The 16940-nt window shown below is 43.2% G+C and overlaps 1 protein-coding gene across 1 annotated transcript in view; it reads left to right on the top strand.

The window, feature by feature from the left end:
• Positions 1-16940, top strand: part of MAML3 (mastermind like transcriptional coactivator 3) — a 253915-nt gene that overhangs the window by 141906 nt on the left and 95069 nt on the right. Inside the window, exon 2 of the mRNA XM_032685898.1 lies at positions 10170-11657. Within this exon, the coding sequence (XP_032541789.1) occupies positions 10170-11657 (1488 nt within the window). The remainder of the gene's footprint in view (positions 1-10169; positions 11658-16940) is intronic.

Below are 16940 nucleotides of genomic sequence, written 5' to 3'. Positions count from 1 at the left end.
TGATTTCCCCCTAATAGTAGCTAACACTTCCAAAAGTATTCAATGATAATTCATTCAGTGAAGAGCATTCATTGATACTCGGGTGGTAAGATATCTGTAAACTTCATGTAACAAGTTTAGGAGGGCAGAGGAGGCAATGGGACATCTACTCACAAGACTGGTCACTGCTGAGGTGGGCACCCTTCCCTGCCCGTCAGTGTAGTTCGCTTAGACTGACCATGGGCACCTGCAACTGGGCATTCACACTGTTGGGGAAGGTACTGGGAAACTGAGAGGAATGGTTCAGGCAGTCCACTGGAAGGGTATGAAAGCCAGGAATAAACTGTATGATTGCTTGGGCAGGTTTCCCATGGCTGCTGTCTTCGCTGGGTGCTCCACATAAGTGCAAGGAGTGAAGAGATTCACCAGATTGCAACAAAGTGCATCCTTTTTAGGATCTGCTCTTTGGGGAAATGTGAAGCCAAGTGCACACATGTAAACCACTGGCAATGTGTATGTATATTCAGACTAGCAAGGTGAGAGAGGAAGAGGTTTCTCCTGAGTTGGAGACAGCTTCTGTAGATGAAATAAGGAAGGTAAGACCTGAGCAAAGGTCTTGGTCTGACGTTTTTGTTCATTGCATAAACCATTCTTTGTATTTTAGGTTGCTTAAGGTACTCAAGGTGAAGCATGTGCTAAGTATCGTGCTGGATCAGGGCCTTCATTTGCCTAAAATCTGTCTTTTTCTTTACACTTCATCAAAAGACTTAAACAGTACATTTGCAATTCACCCCACACAGCAGGTCCAGGCTCGGGACTCTGACTCTAATAATTGGGGGATCTGGAAGACCAGAATTGTTCTTTTCTGTTAGTTGTGCTGTGTGCCTTTGTGGAACATGAGGTCAACTTGAGGTGAAGGTACTGAGGCCACAAAGAACTTAAGTTTGTATGGTTTACTTGGCCATATTTAGGGCAAATCTGCTATTGAGTGCTGTCTGGCCATGGCAAATAGCTCTCAAACTGTGCTCAGAATAATTCAGAACATGTCTGGGGCATCCTGTACAATCCTTTGATTCTCTGAGTCTTCAGAGGTCTTCAAGGATCCTGCTTTTTTTTTTTTTTCCCAGTGTTGGTGATAACTGGTATTGAAGCCAAAAAAATAATGTAAATAAGAATTGTTCCATCAGACATAGTATCCATCTCTGAAGAAATTTTGGTGCAGAAGAAATTATCTAATTAATGGGCCCCTAATTCCTAGTGAACTTAACGGCCCCATCTCTGGAAGTGTTCAAAGCCAGTTTGAATGGGGCCCTGGTCTAGAAGGTGGCATCCCTGCCCATGCCAGTGGGATTTGAAACTGGATGATCTTTAAGGTCCCTTCCAACCAAAACCATTCTGTGGTTCTGTGACCTGAGGGCTTCAGTGCCTCTCAGGATTGGACTATGGGGTTTGTCCAGGTGTCTTTCAAAGCTGGGGCTGCATGCATTCTTTTAAAGACATGTGCAAAGTCACGGCAAACAAGCGGTTCCTGCATTGCTCTTCTTTCCTAGAGATGGATCAAGCTGATTGTGCTGATCAGGGAATTGTCTGGCTGAAGGAAAAAGCCATTTTTGGATGTCTCTGACATATTTTCTGTTTTAGAATTTTCAGTTATTTATTATTTATTTTTAAATGGTCTATACCTTAGCACAAATTTACTTCCATAGTCATCTGTCCCATGTGTTTTTTCTTTCTGTTCCCCAAAAGACATGTCTCAGTAGCATAAAGAGGATTAGAACTTAGGAAAAATATGAGTATTTTCATTCATTACTATGCAAAGGATTCATTTCCCTTCCTTTCTTCCCAGGCTTGTGTCTCCTTTGCAATGCTTACTGTACTGTTAATTGTTTAACCTGTACTTAGATAACCTACACTCCTTTAAAAGTATTTATCTTTGCAAAGAAATCTTGAGATCACCTATGTCCTCAGACAAACTGCCCAGTCAGGCAGGAGAGACAGCTGGCAAAGAGTAGGCTAAATTCACTATTTTGTTTGCAGCATGCTATATGTAGATTCACAAGACTTTTTCTTTTTTTAATGTGTTAATTGTGAAAATCTGTTAATTTGATATTTAAATTATTTTCAAGTGAAAGCTTCATTTATGTTGTTACCCCAAGAGGCTGACTAAAATGTGTGGGCTTGAGCAGGGACAGTGTATAGACTACCTGGCTCTCATTTCCTTCCTTTTCTGATTGTATCAAACACTTTGCTTCAGAAAGCATGAACTTGAACTTAGTAATGAAGAAGAATTCCTGAAATTACTTACCCCATGTTGATTTGAGGAACTGGAAGATGCTGCTTGATGCAACTGTGGAATAAGTAGCCATGTTGCCATGAGGTGGAGAGTGTTGGGAATTAACACCAGTGAAGTGAATGGGAGACAGCCATGCCATTTCTGAGTTCAGCTTTCTGTCAGCTTGCTATCATTCTTCTAGGAATCATGAATTAGACAGGCTTTGGGAATAAAAGAGGTTGAATGGAACCTCAAAGTCCATGGAAACCAGTGGTGCCACTGGGGGAGTATTGTCACACTTCACCATCTTTTCTGGCTCCGTCTTTGGAGTTTCTCCAAGAATATTCTGGAGTATTGTATTATGCATGTAGATTGTTCCATGGCACTACTTAGTGAGCAACTGGAAGGTAATTTGATTGCTCTAAGCATCAAAAGGGCTTTTTCCTTGTAACAGTTAGACAAGGTTTTAGTCTGTCAGATCTGAAGTCAGAAACAAAGCTCATATTCTACCCTAACTGTAGAAATAGCAGAGGAAAGCAGAGGCTGTGTCAGAGAGCTGCTCCTCCTTTGTAAGAGCACAAGAACTCTCTCTTGTCCCAAATGCCCCTTTGCTAGGCAGGCAGGGTGCCACCAGCACACTTCACTAGCCTGCTATGGCTTGTGCCCATCCAAGGGGGAACTGGGACAAGATTTTCCTCAGGAAACCATTTCTAGTTTCACATATGCAGTTTAAAAAACTAGTGAGTAGTGAATGAGTAGCTATGGTGGATGTACAATAACACTGGGTATGTTGCTTTGCTGCTTCTTAGTTTAAAACTCAAAAGGTTCCTGCATTTCTTTTCTGATTCGCAGGAGTTTTTCAGGAGGTACAGGTTTAATAGTCTGCACTGTCTGCTTTCTATCATTAGCCTCCCAAAGCAGATTGGGAGGGTTTTCAAAGGGTGAGCACTTATCAGCACAACTCCCAGACAAGTCAATTAGAGGCTGCCTGACTAAATCTTCATAACACACTTTCAAAATGTAGCTCCTGCCGTCTGCAAGGACATTTGCAGAGAGCGTAGAGCTCAGCTGTTGGGTGTGAGAGGTAGGACTAGGCACTGCCAGCTCAGTAGTTCAGCTCTCAGGCTCTTAGCACCTTCATTAAGACTTTTGCACAAACAGAGGAGTGTTGGCACTCCCGAAGTAATGAGGTTACCACTTTGCCAGTGTTTACCCTATTGGTCTGAAGAGGGATTGAATTGGATGGATCTGAGGAGGAGGAAGCCACGTAGATCATACACTTGGGCACGAAGCCTGTTTGACAGTGATGACAGCATTTCATCCATGAAATAATTGGTGCTCTAAAGTTCAGTTCAACTTGCCATGCAATGTCTTTGCATTCAGCTTTTCTCAAGCTGCTTTAGCACACATCAGCATCCCTTACCTGGCTGGCTGAGGGCAGGTGGAGTCACAGCATTTACCTGATTTGACTTCACCAGTGCTCTTGCTGTTTTGCTTTCATCCAGAGCCTTTTTTATTACACTTCTTCCTGCTTTTCCGCTTGATCTCCCTGTGTGATCCACTTCCCACTGGAGGCTGGGAGCCTGACAGCTGGCTGGGGCAGGCAGCTCTGGTGAGGGTCCTGCACTGCTGGCTTTGCATCCAGGCACCTGGGACTCTACTCTCACTGCTTGTGAAAGCAACCCTTCCCATCTGACCAGCCCAGATAAAATGCAAGGAAATGGATTGTTTTCCTTCCTGTTAGCTCTTTCAGGTTTAACTGGTGCCCTTGTCATCATCATATTATTACCCAGAGTAATTTTATTCTTCTAATGACCTGATGACAAAAACAAAGATCATGACAAGGTTTCCCAGGAGCCCTTAACAGCTTGGGTAAAAGGTGAAGGTTTGACCCCTTTCCTGAGGCAGAGGTTACTCTGTGAGCTGGCAGAGGTTACTCTGTGAGCTTGCAGAGTTGAACAGGTTACTGGCTAGGTTGGCAGGATGAGATTTTACCATCTTCAAACAGATTTCTCAATGTGAATTTCCTGCATATTTGAAACACTGCCTTGGCCAGCAAGAGCTGGGCAGGCAGGCCCAGCATGGAAGAGCACAGCATGTGCTTTAAATGAGCAATCGTGCTCCAAAATCAATTTGCTACGTCAGGCTTCATCCTGTGAGTTAGCAGGCATTGGTGCCGTGCTTTCAGCAGCACGAGGAAATTCAAGGAGTAGGGGAGTGGTTTGATGCATGAAATATTTTCATTTGTTGGAAGTGGTGATATTGTAACCCACCTCCACTTCACTTGGCCACTTGTCTGAGTTCAGCCACAACGGGGTGTTTGAAAGGCTGTCCTGCACTTTCCCCCGTCTCTGTGGGACACCTGCAGCAAGTGTCATTAGGAGGCCTCTGTGGAGCTGATGGACTTCAAACACCGATGACAAGAGGTGGCTGTACCTCAGGCAATAGTGTTCTTTGGCATTGCCTTTTGAATGGCAGTCTCAGAGATGATACAGCAAGGAAGGATGTGCAAGAAACGAGGAATCCTTTCAAATATTGAAGCTGAATTGCTGGCATGCAAATGGCAATGCTGATTATTCCTTACTGATCTCAGATGGTGATTATGGTCATTATGTCTTTGCTTAGAGGAGCTGTCATGTCAAATCCGCTTGCTTAGTGTCACTTCACAGCCACCCCTGGGACACTTCCTAAATTGTTGATAGCATTTGAGTGCAGCACGAGAAGTTAAGGAACAAACTTGACTTAGTCTTCAGGGTGCAAGCTGGAGACTGCTGAATTGGGCTGGTGTTTGGCAGAGCTCATGGAAAGCACTCTTGTTGGAGGTGGGGAGTATCAAGATCTGTCTGGAGAAGCTCTGGGATCAGAAGGGAGAAGAAAGGTGGGATGAGCTTAGGAACATTTGGAAGAAGAAGTGCTAAGCCAGACAGACTTATGGAAGGGAGAGTCAAAGTGCAGGAGAAGGGGCCAAGACTGAATTATTGCCATGGAAAGCCATTTGAGCAAGTGGGCTAGACTGATTTGACATGAAGAATGGAAAAGATCACTTTTTAACAGAAAAGATCACAGAAGAGCATGTGGAGAAGATGATAACCCTTGTTGTTTGTAAACATGCATATTCTCTGAGGAAGATGGACTTTGAACTTTGGTTAGTTTCTCTGTTTTCCCATGGGGAGCAAAGATAGCTGCAGAGCAGGGCATGTTCCAGTAGAGCTGGGGAATGAGCACACCAGACCTCTCATAGTTGTTGCTCTTGCCTTTTATTGAAGTGGCTGGAACTGCCTTAGTTAGAGGAAAGCCAGAGGCAACACGTCCACTATGTGGCTGGTACACAAAAGCATCCATAAAAGGGACCCTAAGCCTCCTTGTCTGTGGGCTTTCTGAGTAGAAGTGGACCTGTGTTACACCCTGTGAATAGTGCTCAGCCTCTGCCGGCAAAGAGGGAGTTTAGCCTCTTGGCTTCCCCACCTCCCCCCTCTTTTTTTTTTTCTTTCCTCTTTTTTCCTCTTCTTTAAGGAGCAATGAAAGGACTAGTCTGCTGCCACAGCCCTAGTCACTCCCCACGGATGACTGGAACAGCCGCCCACCAAAGGCAGCTCAGCGGTGGAGGATGGGCCGGCAAGTGGCTCGGCTGTTGCTATAACAACAGTACCTCTGTCTCATTTCTTTTGAAAAATGAATTGCTGCTGGTGAGATGAAGCGGAGCAGATTCCCCTTACAGATGAAAGCCCCGCCGACAGCCTCAACACACTCTTGTGTATCTGTTGGGTCTGTCACGGCGTGTCCGAGCGGCTCTGCCGAGAATTTCGGGATGGGTTGGATCAGACCATTCGGGTCCGTGCATGGTTGCGTGCACAGCCTCTGTCCCCCTGCCTCTCCTCCAATCCAGAGTCATTTAAAAAGTCAACCTGCCGAAGTTTGACCTTTCCTTGCTCTGCAACTGGAGTTTCTCCAAAGGCATATAAAGAATAGCAAGTCCTGCTTCACTGTCTTCTGCTTTGGGGTAGAAAAGTGCTGTAAAATGGAGATCCATCAGCCAAGTATTTTGTGTAAATAAAGCTTAAGGCTTATGAAGCTGCAAGGAGTTCTATTTTAATATTTTCCTTTTCTTTTGATATTTTCCTTTTTATATTGTGCATCAGCGGTCTTCTGCTCCTAGACATAAAGCTCTCAGCTCCTGCTAGTATCTTCATGATGCATACTGTAAAACATGCACAAACTATATACTAGTACTAAGGGGAGAGAGAGTACTCTACAAGAGAATATTTTACTTTAGGGGTTGTTTTTATAGAGGGAAGGGCTAGTGCTGGGGTTTTAGTCTAAGAACCTGTGGAGTCCTGGTGGTGGCGAACTCTTTACCAGTATATGGTTTATGATATTCAAACCATTCAGGAGTTAACGTGATGATTGGGAATTAAATCAAGATACAAAAATAAATGTTTGCATTGAAATAATTTGATAAAAATATTTATGTGTTACACCGCAAAAAGAGGAGACACATCTATTGTTATGCCTCCAAACTTCCTCAAAATGCTGAAGCCAAGGTGCTTCTCCACCTGCAAAGGTTGTACCCAGCATATTGCCTTCCAATAATCCTTTCATGCTAAGTTTCTGTCTACCTACAGTTTTCCAATGAGCAAACAAAAAAAAATAAAAAGATTAGTGCCTCCTAACCCCCCAAATCCTAAAGCCTCTGAAGGAGAATAATGTAGAGCTACAAACTTAGAATAGGTCTAAGTTAATTTATTAATTTTTTGCAACAAGGTACCACTTCTGTGTGTTTCATATTGGATGGAAAATAGTTGCTATGTCAAGCTGCTTTTTGTTGTAATGCATGATAACATGATTGTTAATATTTATATACTGATCCTGCCTTTACTTTCACTAAAGTCACTGCACATTTGTACAGGGGGATATCCAAGTTCCAACAAATGATGAAACTTTAGGAACTGGTATTTTTAGGGCTGGTTATTTGCCACTAGATAGTTTTGAGTCTTTTGGTAAACATTCATGTATAAATAAGGTGATGGATTCAGGATAAATTAGTAAAGGATGTGAAACTCAAAAGTGTGAAACCATGTGAAAGTCTATAACTCTTACCAATATTTTGTGAAGGATTTCTTCAATCTGTTGCAAAACGTATGGAGCCAGTTCACTTGTATTCCTCAGGAGATAATCACTCGCACTAATCCCTGCCTTGTCATTAAGGCAAGTTTTTTTCACATCTTTTCCTTATATGAACTTTACTTCATGACTAGAAACCTGCCACCAGGTCCTGTTCTTACATTAGCTCAGCATTTGATCAATATGAACTCGGGGCAGAGGGCCGTGACAAATTTTGAATATTTCTACAAACCCTATTTTTGTGTGTGCATGCCCGTTGAACTTGGTCTTGAGTCACTTGCCATTTGATGAATGTTTTTGCAATGTGGAAAGCAAACAGGGATAATGACTTTGTGGCGAGATGGCTTAGGAGCTCACATGGGTGATTTCAGCTGTAAATTGTGTGAGTAGCCCATTAGGGCCAACATTTAAATATGCTGTTTTAACCCATTGTATCAACTGTGTTACTGACCACCTGCACTTGAGGCCAGCTCCTGCTCTTTCTTTTCTTGCCCTGGAGCTGTGCTACCATCCTTGTGAAGTGGTGCCATTCTGTATCGTCCTCTCCTCATCTCTAGGGTCTGAACCAGGGTTGTATAAAGATCAGCGACACACACTTAGCTGCAGTGTTCTGTGGCATGCCCCTTGCACTGGTCAAAAAGCAGCAGGGAGCTGTGATGCCATACACTGGTGTTCAGCTTAACATAGGCTTTTAGGGGAGGAAAGCAGCAGAGGTGAGAGCTGTATCATAAGTCTCCTTGTGGGATCTGATTTTGATCCTTCACACTACTCCTGGGTGTTGGCTTGCTTTCCATATGGCTGCTAACTTGCCCAAATTTAGGCAATTACCACCCCTGGGCAAGCACCTCTTGCTTGTAGAGCTCTCTGCTGCCATGGCAAAGGGAGATGAGCTCTGCTGTGGGGCGTCATGTTCTGCAGCCTGGTGGGTTCCTGTAGACTATGGCTGATAAATTTGATTATGCCAGGCCTTAGTCAAGAGAGTGCTGGTGGAGTGTGTCTTTCTGCCTGCATCTGCTGCCAGAACCCCGTTCCCAGGCATCTGTGGAGCTCATGAGGTCAAGAGTGGCTGCATTTGGGAAAGGAGCGGGAGGAAAGGGAGAAGTGGGGACTTCACACACACGATGGGCAGGCCCAAAACAAGCTTACAGCCTTCCTGACCCCCACACTGCTGCAGGCTTGTTCCCCATCACAGCCCACAGCACAGGGGAGAGGAACTTCTTGGTGCAAACCACTAGCCATGCTGTTTCTGTACCCCCAGAAACCAGGGGTGGGGAGAGATTTGGGGTAAAGCTCTTCTACTCCAGTACCAATCAAGGAATTGATGGTCTGCTTAGACTCATAGACTTGCCTTACTGCTTTGTTGTAAAGACCATATCTCTGCAGAGGAGCAGCTACATCAGTAGCTTGGTGTCCCATGCGGGTTCAGCTGTAGCTGCAGCAACGTATGAGTCGGCCATCTCCCTCTGCATTGGGTGCTGAAAGGAGGCACACGGGCCTGAAGGGAGAGAGAAGGGCACAGCCTTCTCAGAACCCCTCCCTCCAAAACCAGGACGAGACATGGATTTGCTCGCCTGTCTTACACATAGGATGAAAGGCAAACCAGCCCTCTTGGGATGGGAGAAATAAATGGGATCTGGATTGTGAGAAGAAAGAAGGTTGAGGACCTCTAGGTTAGGGAAGGGGTGGGAGCTACATGTCTGGGACTTTCATACCAGTAAAAATACTTTAAAATTTGATAAAATCTTTCAGTTTGTTGTATTCTATTGTTCTGGTATCAAGGATGCGAGTGTGTTCTGAAGGCGTTTGCTAGAGCTGTGACCTCTTTGCTTCCTCCCCTCCCCACTATTGTTTTTTGCCTTAACTGAAGAGGGATGCTTTTTTTAGCCTGGTACGTAAGCGAAGGACTTAACTTTGCTATGATAGGAGAGGACTGTAGCTTGTTACAGTTCTTTGCTATGCTTCTTTTAGCCTGAATTAAAGCTTATGTTAATACGCTAATTTTTTTATAAAATTCTTGTATTCTAATTTATTTGCTGTCCTGGAGACTTGTCTTGCTATCATTTCTGTTAGCTATTTATGTTTCACGTTAGCTCCTAACACACAGCTAATTTCCTTTTTTTCATTATTTGGAGTTAACATCATGCAAAATGCTTTTTATTTTCCAGGGTGGATATATTTTTTCCTCCCTTAAAACTGATTCTCAATATGTTTTGTAGCCAAGAACAGTGGGCTACTCAAATGAAACTATGATAATGAACTTTTTAAAAGAAATTTAGTGTCAACAACACATTACAAGTAGGCAATCAATTGTATTGCAGGTATTTCTCAAGAAGCTTCCAGAAACTTCCACCAAAAAAATTTCAGAGTAAACAGTAAATTTTAGTGATTCCCTTTTTTTTTTTTTGGTCCAATATAAGATTCCTCTCTTTGTTAGGCACTGCATAAATCTCATCACTCTGTTAGGCACCAAAAAGTTGAATTAGCCAACGTGCTCCCTAAAATTCTGGTAGCTTAGAAAGCACAGACATTTTTTACAGTTCTGCTCTCCTATTCAGGGGAAGGTTGGGGGGGGGGGAGGGGGGGAGTGAGGGGTGTGGAGGTGTTTGGCTGTTTCTTTTTTTTGTCTTTTCAAATTGATTAAGGCATAAGAATGAAATCAAAGAAATTTCCCAAACAGAGCTTTTAAAACTTATTGTCACTGGTAGACTTGATGAAGAGTATGTCACAGCACTTGTGAGCACTTTTTTTTGCATCTGCAAATGGTTAATTTTTTTCTTTCCTCTTGTTTTTCTTTAAGCTTCAAGAGACAGTCAAAAGGAAGTTAGAAGGCACTCGTTCACCTCTCAATGGAGAGCAGCAGAATGGAGTTTGCGATGGGAGCTTTTCTCCAACCAGCAAGCGGACAAGGAAGGATGTGCCAGGCATTGAGGCAATCAACAGCCTGCCCAATAATTTGCCTTTGCCCGCTGTTTCTCCTCTTCACCAGCTTGACATGAAAGCTCCCCTGCCCCTGCAGAACAGCGGAACTCACAGTAGCGGTCTAGAAGACTTGGGTGAAAATGGTGGGCTTTCCGAGATAAAGCTCCCTGTTAATGGCTGCAGTGAGCTAGACGATAGTTTTAACATCCTGCAGAGCAAGGAGCTAAAGCAAGAGCCTTTGGATGACTCCAACTGCATAGACACTTCTGAAACATCTCTTTCGAATCAGAACAAGCTCTTCTCAGACATTAACCTGAACGATCAGGAGTGGCAGGAGCTAATAGATGAACTGGCAAACACGGTTCCAGAGGATGATATACAAGATCTGTTCAATGAAGACTTCGAAGAGAAGAAGGAGCCAGAATTTCCCAGGCCTGCCACAGAGACTCAAGAGAGCGCAAGCGTGAAAAGCGACCCATCTCATTCTCCATTTGCTCACGTTCCACTAGGGTCTCCCCAGGTGAGGCCGTCTTCGTCCGGTCCTCCGTTTTCCAACGTCTCCACAGCCTCCAGCATAACTTCTGTGTCCAGCGCCCCACCAGCCCCAGTCCCTGCCGGCTCACCAGCAAACTGTGTTGTTCAGTCACCTCAGACTCCCAGCCAGGCCCATACCCCAGGCCAGACCCAGGCGCGCTCTGGAAATGGCTACCTTATGAACCCAGCAGCAACCACCGTGGCGGGACCGGGGCCTGGGCCGGTGAACATGCCGAGCGCTGACTTGTCTCCAGCTGAGCAGCTCAAGCAGATGGCAGCCCAGCAGCAGCAAAGAGCCAAGCTCATGCAGCAGAAGCAGCAGCAGCATCCAAATCAGCCCTCAAGCTGGTCACCTGTGGGCCCTCCATCTAGTCCCTACGGAGGACCCTTCAGTGCAGACAAACCAAATAGTCCAATGATGTATCCTCAAGCCTTTAACAACCAAAACCCAATAGTGCCTCCTATGGCAAACAATCCCCAGAAGACCACAATTAATAACTACCTCCCTCAAAATCACATGAACATGATCAGTCAGCAGCCAAATAACCTGGTCACAAACTCCTTGAGCAAGCAGCCCAATATGCTTTCTTATGGCAACACCAAACCTCTGACCCATTTCAATGCTGAGCTGAGTCAGAGGATGACCCCACCGATGGCAAATCCCAGCAAGAACGCCATGATGCCATACATCCAGCAGCAGCAGTCCCAGCAGCCCCAGATGCAGGCTCAGATGGCGCACCTGAGCGAGGAACAGAAGCGCATGCTCATCATGAAGCAGAAAGGAATGATGAATCAGCCCATGGCATATGCAGCACTTCCTGCCCTTGGACAGGTAAGCGTGAGTTCACGGTGCGTGGGCAACCAAAGAGAGGCTGATACAAAGGCTTAGTGTCTCTTTGTGCAGTCTCCTCCACCCTCCTCCTCTTTTTTCTGGAGAATATGGAATGTCATTGCAGATGCTTCTCGGACTTTTCATGTGGTATTGGAGCTTGATCATATTAAGAAACAATTGAAATGATGTTGCATTATGGTTTGGACCTGTTGTTAATTCACTGAGGTTTTTTGGGGTTTGTTTTTTTTTTTCTGAACTAGCACTCTTTCCCTGTGTTTCTGCTGATGAGTGCTTAGGGCCACTCTGGGAAGTTTTGAGTCAGAAGTCACTCCTCCTTGGAGGGTTTGTTTCACTTTTTTCATAATGTAAGATTTGGTGGTTGTGGATCCCAAACCACTGCATGGCTTAGTTTCCACAGTGTAGTTAGCTTTGTAACAAAAAGACGGAGCAGCAGGTCCCTTCTTCTTGGGGTAGAGATGAAGCCAGCTTTAAACAGCATATTTGGCATTTTGGCTCCAGGAACAAAAGAAGGACGTTTTGGATGCTGAGTGCCTTTGGTTTCCACTGGAAGAAGTAAGCACAACTGAATCCTTTTAGTGGTGCTCCAAACATGATGAATTGAGGTGGTTTGTTCTGGCACTTTCAAGCTGTCTTTAGCAACATCAAGTATTTTATTGTTGTGAATCCTTCCATTGTTTGTGAGTCTTTAAGCAAGAGGCTAAAGCCATGTTGGCTTGAGTGGCTTGGCATCACTGTCTCGCATGTATTCCATGCTAACCTCTGGAGCAGCAGTTGCCAGGTTTGGGGAACGCTTTGTGATGAGCTAATAGCCAATTTGAATAATGGTTATAGAAATGCCCTGTCATCTCCTGGGTCAGCTGGGTATTCTTAGTTGCACAGCCCCTGTAAAGGTCTGCCCACTGGTGTCATAGAAAGGATCGAGAATAAATTTTCTGAATGTTGTTTTGAGAGTTTTCTAATTAATTAAGCTTAATAATCAATTCCTCAAATAGGTGATGCCTTCACAGAAGTTATGTGCCACCTAAACATGTCAGGAATTCTGATATAATAGTACACTAATAAAATTATTGGTTGATGGTCTTAGCATAACAGCTTTTCACCAAATTAGCTGTTTCCACACCCCCTACAAGGAACATTTCTTTCTGAGCATGGTCTAACTGTGATTCACACTGTAATGCATGTAGAAATACAGCAAAATTTGTCAGTGCTTCAGCTTGTGGAGTTTGGGGATCTACCAACAGGGAGGAGTAGGAGCTTTACCAGATCAGAGCCCATCACATATTATTTTAAATTAATTGCAAAACAAAAAGAAATGTTCATCTGCCTCCTGTTTTTGGTTCAGGGTGTGTGGTGACAGCTCCTTATATTAATTCTGCTTGCCTATTGCATTAGACATAGATGGTCTAAAGCCTCTTCTTTTTGGGAAGGCTTATCTAGAGAAATACTGCAATAATGACGTGGAACTCAGACTGTAATTGGAGTTACAGATTTGTCAGGTTGCAATAGAGAGGCAGAGGATGTTTGGTCACAGTGCCTAGTGCTTTATCATCTTTTTCTTTTGTTTTTCTTAAATCTGTTGAACTCAAAGACCCAGCAAACAGTTGACAGGGTGAACTGTCTGTGTGAAAGAGTTAATGGCATCTCCTCCATTTCATAAGTTGAGAAATTCATGTTAATATCTCGCTGTAATTCCCCAGTATGAATGGGAAGCCAAGGTTTCATATATCTTATCTCACTCAGTTCCTTTTTTTTTAATGGAGGAAAAACTAGATATTTGGATACAACCAGACATTCTTCCATAAAAAAGTCCAGATATTAAGTCATTTCTGTGTCATATAAAGAAGAAACTTAAGGCAGAGCCGTACTTCGTTATATATTATGTGCAATTCACATTTATTGATCCAGTCTAGATGAGGGACTTCTTCCTTTTGTGTAGGCGTAGAAAGGTTCCTTTGCTACTTGTGGAACCCACTTGCCTACACTGAAAGGATTTTGTTTGCTGAGGAAAGTTGAAGTAATAGATTTCTAACCGTAATGTATTTCTTCCTTCTTTCACTCTCTGATTCCCTGAAAAGTATTTTTCTCTGCAAAATTGGAAAGCTTATTATTGTAAGATGTGTTTGATGGAACAGATTGTTTTTGCAAAAGTGGTAAAAATGTTATGTTGATGTTGTTGAGTTAAACCCAGACTGATGCAGATTATCTGATTCTATTGCTTACTGCAGGATGCTGATGGTCACATATGAAAAATAAGGAGATTTCACTCTTTATTTTGAAATACATTTCTGAATGTAAAGTGAATGTATCTTCCTGACAGTTTATAGTTTCTACTTTCATTTTAGTTTTGGGTTTTGATATGGGATTGTAAAAGTGTGTGTTAAACTATCATGCTGATTTAACAAATGACACATAAGGGGAAAAAGAATCTACCTATTGAATCTCATGGTTAACAGTGACCATATATCTTTGTCAAGTTATTCTTACAAGGGCATATTTGAGAACCAAAAGCTGATTTAGGGAACATCAGACGCGTACGTAAACACCTTGTCTTATTTTCAGTGTACTGCTGTAAAATTTAGATGTAGCTTAGTTTCATGCATGTGTACAGACACTAATTAAACCCATTCCCGTTTGTGCCTGAGGTTGTAATAGGCAGCATTTTTACGTGAACTCATTGCTTCAGTTGTTGAGCGTGTTTTAGCCAGACACACCACTTTTTCAGTCCAGCTGGGACCTTGCAAATGCTCTGTGGAGGTCAGCTGTCCGTGACTGTCCTATTAAAGTGCCAGTGCTGGTGCTCTGGGCTTGTGTCTTGGGCATGCTGAGCATCACTGCGTACTCCTGTGAAGAGAGGTGAGCAGCGAGAGAGGAAACCTTTCAGCTCAATATATCCGTGAGTGGTTGGACAGGCAGAGTGCTAAATTAGCAGCTTAGCCAGCAGAACTAGTATCCAACAGAAGTAGGATTTCTCTAAAGGCTCTCGGCACTGTCGGTGTTGAAACTCTTCCTGTCAGATGTGTTAGTCCTTTACTTCTTTGCATAGATCCACGGCTGGTACTGGCACTGCAATTGTAGCCCTCAACAGCTATTGCTGAAGGATCCATATGCCCTGAACCATTATGTCCTATATCTTATTCTATAGCTTGTTTCTCTTCAGTGAGCACTGGATGGGGTGTTTTTCCGCAAAGCAGATACTGGTTTGGATTTTTGCATCGGGGATTTTTCCAGGGGTGGCAGCTGAAGGTAATTTTGATGGTTTTTTGTGGACTGAGTATTAAAACTGTGGTCAGATCCAGACCCATCTATATCCATCAAAAGCCGTGGTGGATCCTGACCCATCTACCTTCAGCAAAGCTCTGTCCTCCTGTGAGTGTTCCCTCATGCCTGACTGTTTTCCACTTGGTCAGGCTTATATTTAGAAATCCCTACTCTTTGCCTTGTCCCAATACCCTGATCTGCCCTAAACCCAGTTGTTAGTTTGTGACTATGTTGCAGGTGTTGACCTTTAGCCTCTTGCTTTTTCTGGGCGTTTCTTTCATTCCTGCTTAGCTGTAGCTTACAGGCTAAACCAGCAAGTAGATTTTCACAGGGCTGGTGACTTGTTAGGTGTTTAAGGGATAGAGGTCCTCCACTCTTCTGGTTCTCATACACCAAGATGCAACAAGGACTTCATTATGTGATTTAAGAAATTAAAGCAAGCAAGCCTGAACCAACCTCCTTCTCTCAAAAATTAGAGCGCTCTTTAACCTAAAATGTTCCATTAAGTTTTTGAGGTGTATGTGAGGTTTTATGGGATGCACTCCTTTCTTTTTTTCTTTAAACCAAAGAGTAATTTCAAATTGAGGAAAAGTGAAAACATATTCTTTGGGAAATTTCAGAATAATTAATTGTACCTTTTCTAGGTTCCAGCTGTTCAATATGCATGCATAATGGTAAGAGGGAAAAAAGCAGCCCAATGGAATAGATATTGAATGGCTGAGACAGAATTTGATGTTTGGAGCCAAGTGTGCGAGTAATTAGAGTTCGAAACAAAACAGAATTCTCTGTGGGTGTAAGAAAAATAAAACTCTTTGCCTGCATGGGACTGTGAGGATGCTGCAATTATAGTTCCTACTGAAACCACTAGTTATGTTGTTTGAAATCGAAGGGATGTGAATGAAGTGGAGAAATGACACCATCCTGCAAGAATATCTTCACTTTTTTTTTTCTGTCTTTTGTTTTAATCTTGCAAATTCAAGGTGCGTCATCTGCTCAGTCTGGTTTTGCTTGACAAAGATAAAGGGAGATCTGTGTCCAGAGAACATTTTCGAAACATAATCGTCGTTGTCCTTTCAAAGTGAAAAGGTGTGTCTGTCTCTGGAAGTGTAAAAGAGATTTTACACTTTTTTTGAAGGTTATCTTTGGGATAGTGAGAAAAAGAGATCATTGATGTTCTGCGATTTGGCCTTTTTTAAAAGCCTACCTGAAAGTAAAGAAGAAAGGCTACAGATTTGTATTCACTGCATGAAAGTGTGGCAGAGTCACAATTGTCTTACCAGATTTTAGGGGAGACAGGCTGGAACGGAAATAATGACAGAGACAGTGAGGATCACTTGCTGAACAGCCCACAGAGCTGTAGAGGACGCCTGTCTGTTCTATGTTTGACTTGTAGACACTGTTTTCCACAATATGCAGTGCCTTCCTTTTACAAACGTCAAAATTTGTTCCCTGGAAATCAGTTTCCCATAGACTTTTAAGGACAAGCGGGTCAACAGAATGTGTTCGGATGGATTCTGACCATCTCACCATTTGTAAACAGCAGCCTGGCCTTCTTACCATTCCTGCTATCATCTGCCCACTGTGTTGAGAAGAGGCCATGTTAGCATAAATCACTAGAAACAAATGTTGGACAGCACTCGGCTAAGGTCGGATCTCCATGGCATAATCCTAAATCCCAATCTGTGGCTTAATCTTAAAAACAATTTTGTTGGTATTTCCTCATTTTGTGACCCGTGGTTCTGTACTTATTAATCTAATACAAACTTTGTTCATTTCATATGGTAATGTTTTTCTTCAATACCAATTTTTTTCTCTAGTCTAAACCTTGCAAAATCGAAGTATAAGAGCGCTGCTCCCATGCCCCAACCAAACTAATCATCCTATCATAAGAAAACAGGAATAGGCTGCCAGGGAAGTGATTGATTCACCACCCCGGTGGTATTTTAAAAGACATTTAGATGTGGCACTTAGGGACGTGGTTTAATAGTGTACTCAGCAGTGTTG

This window comes from Chiroxiphia lanceolata, chromosome 4 (assembly GCF_009829145.1).
Source record: "Chiroxiphia lanceolata isolate bChiLan1 chromosome 4, bChiLan1.pri, whole genome shotgun sequence".
NCBI classification, from domain to species: Eukaryota; Metazoa; Chordata; class Aves; order Passeriformes; family Pipridae; genus Chiroxiphia; species Chiroxiphia lanceolata.
This window is presented reverse-complemented; position numbering and strand designations above follow the sequence as displayed.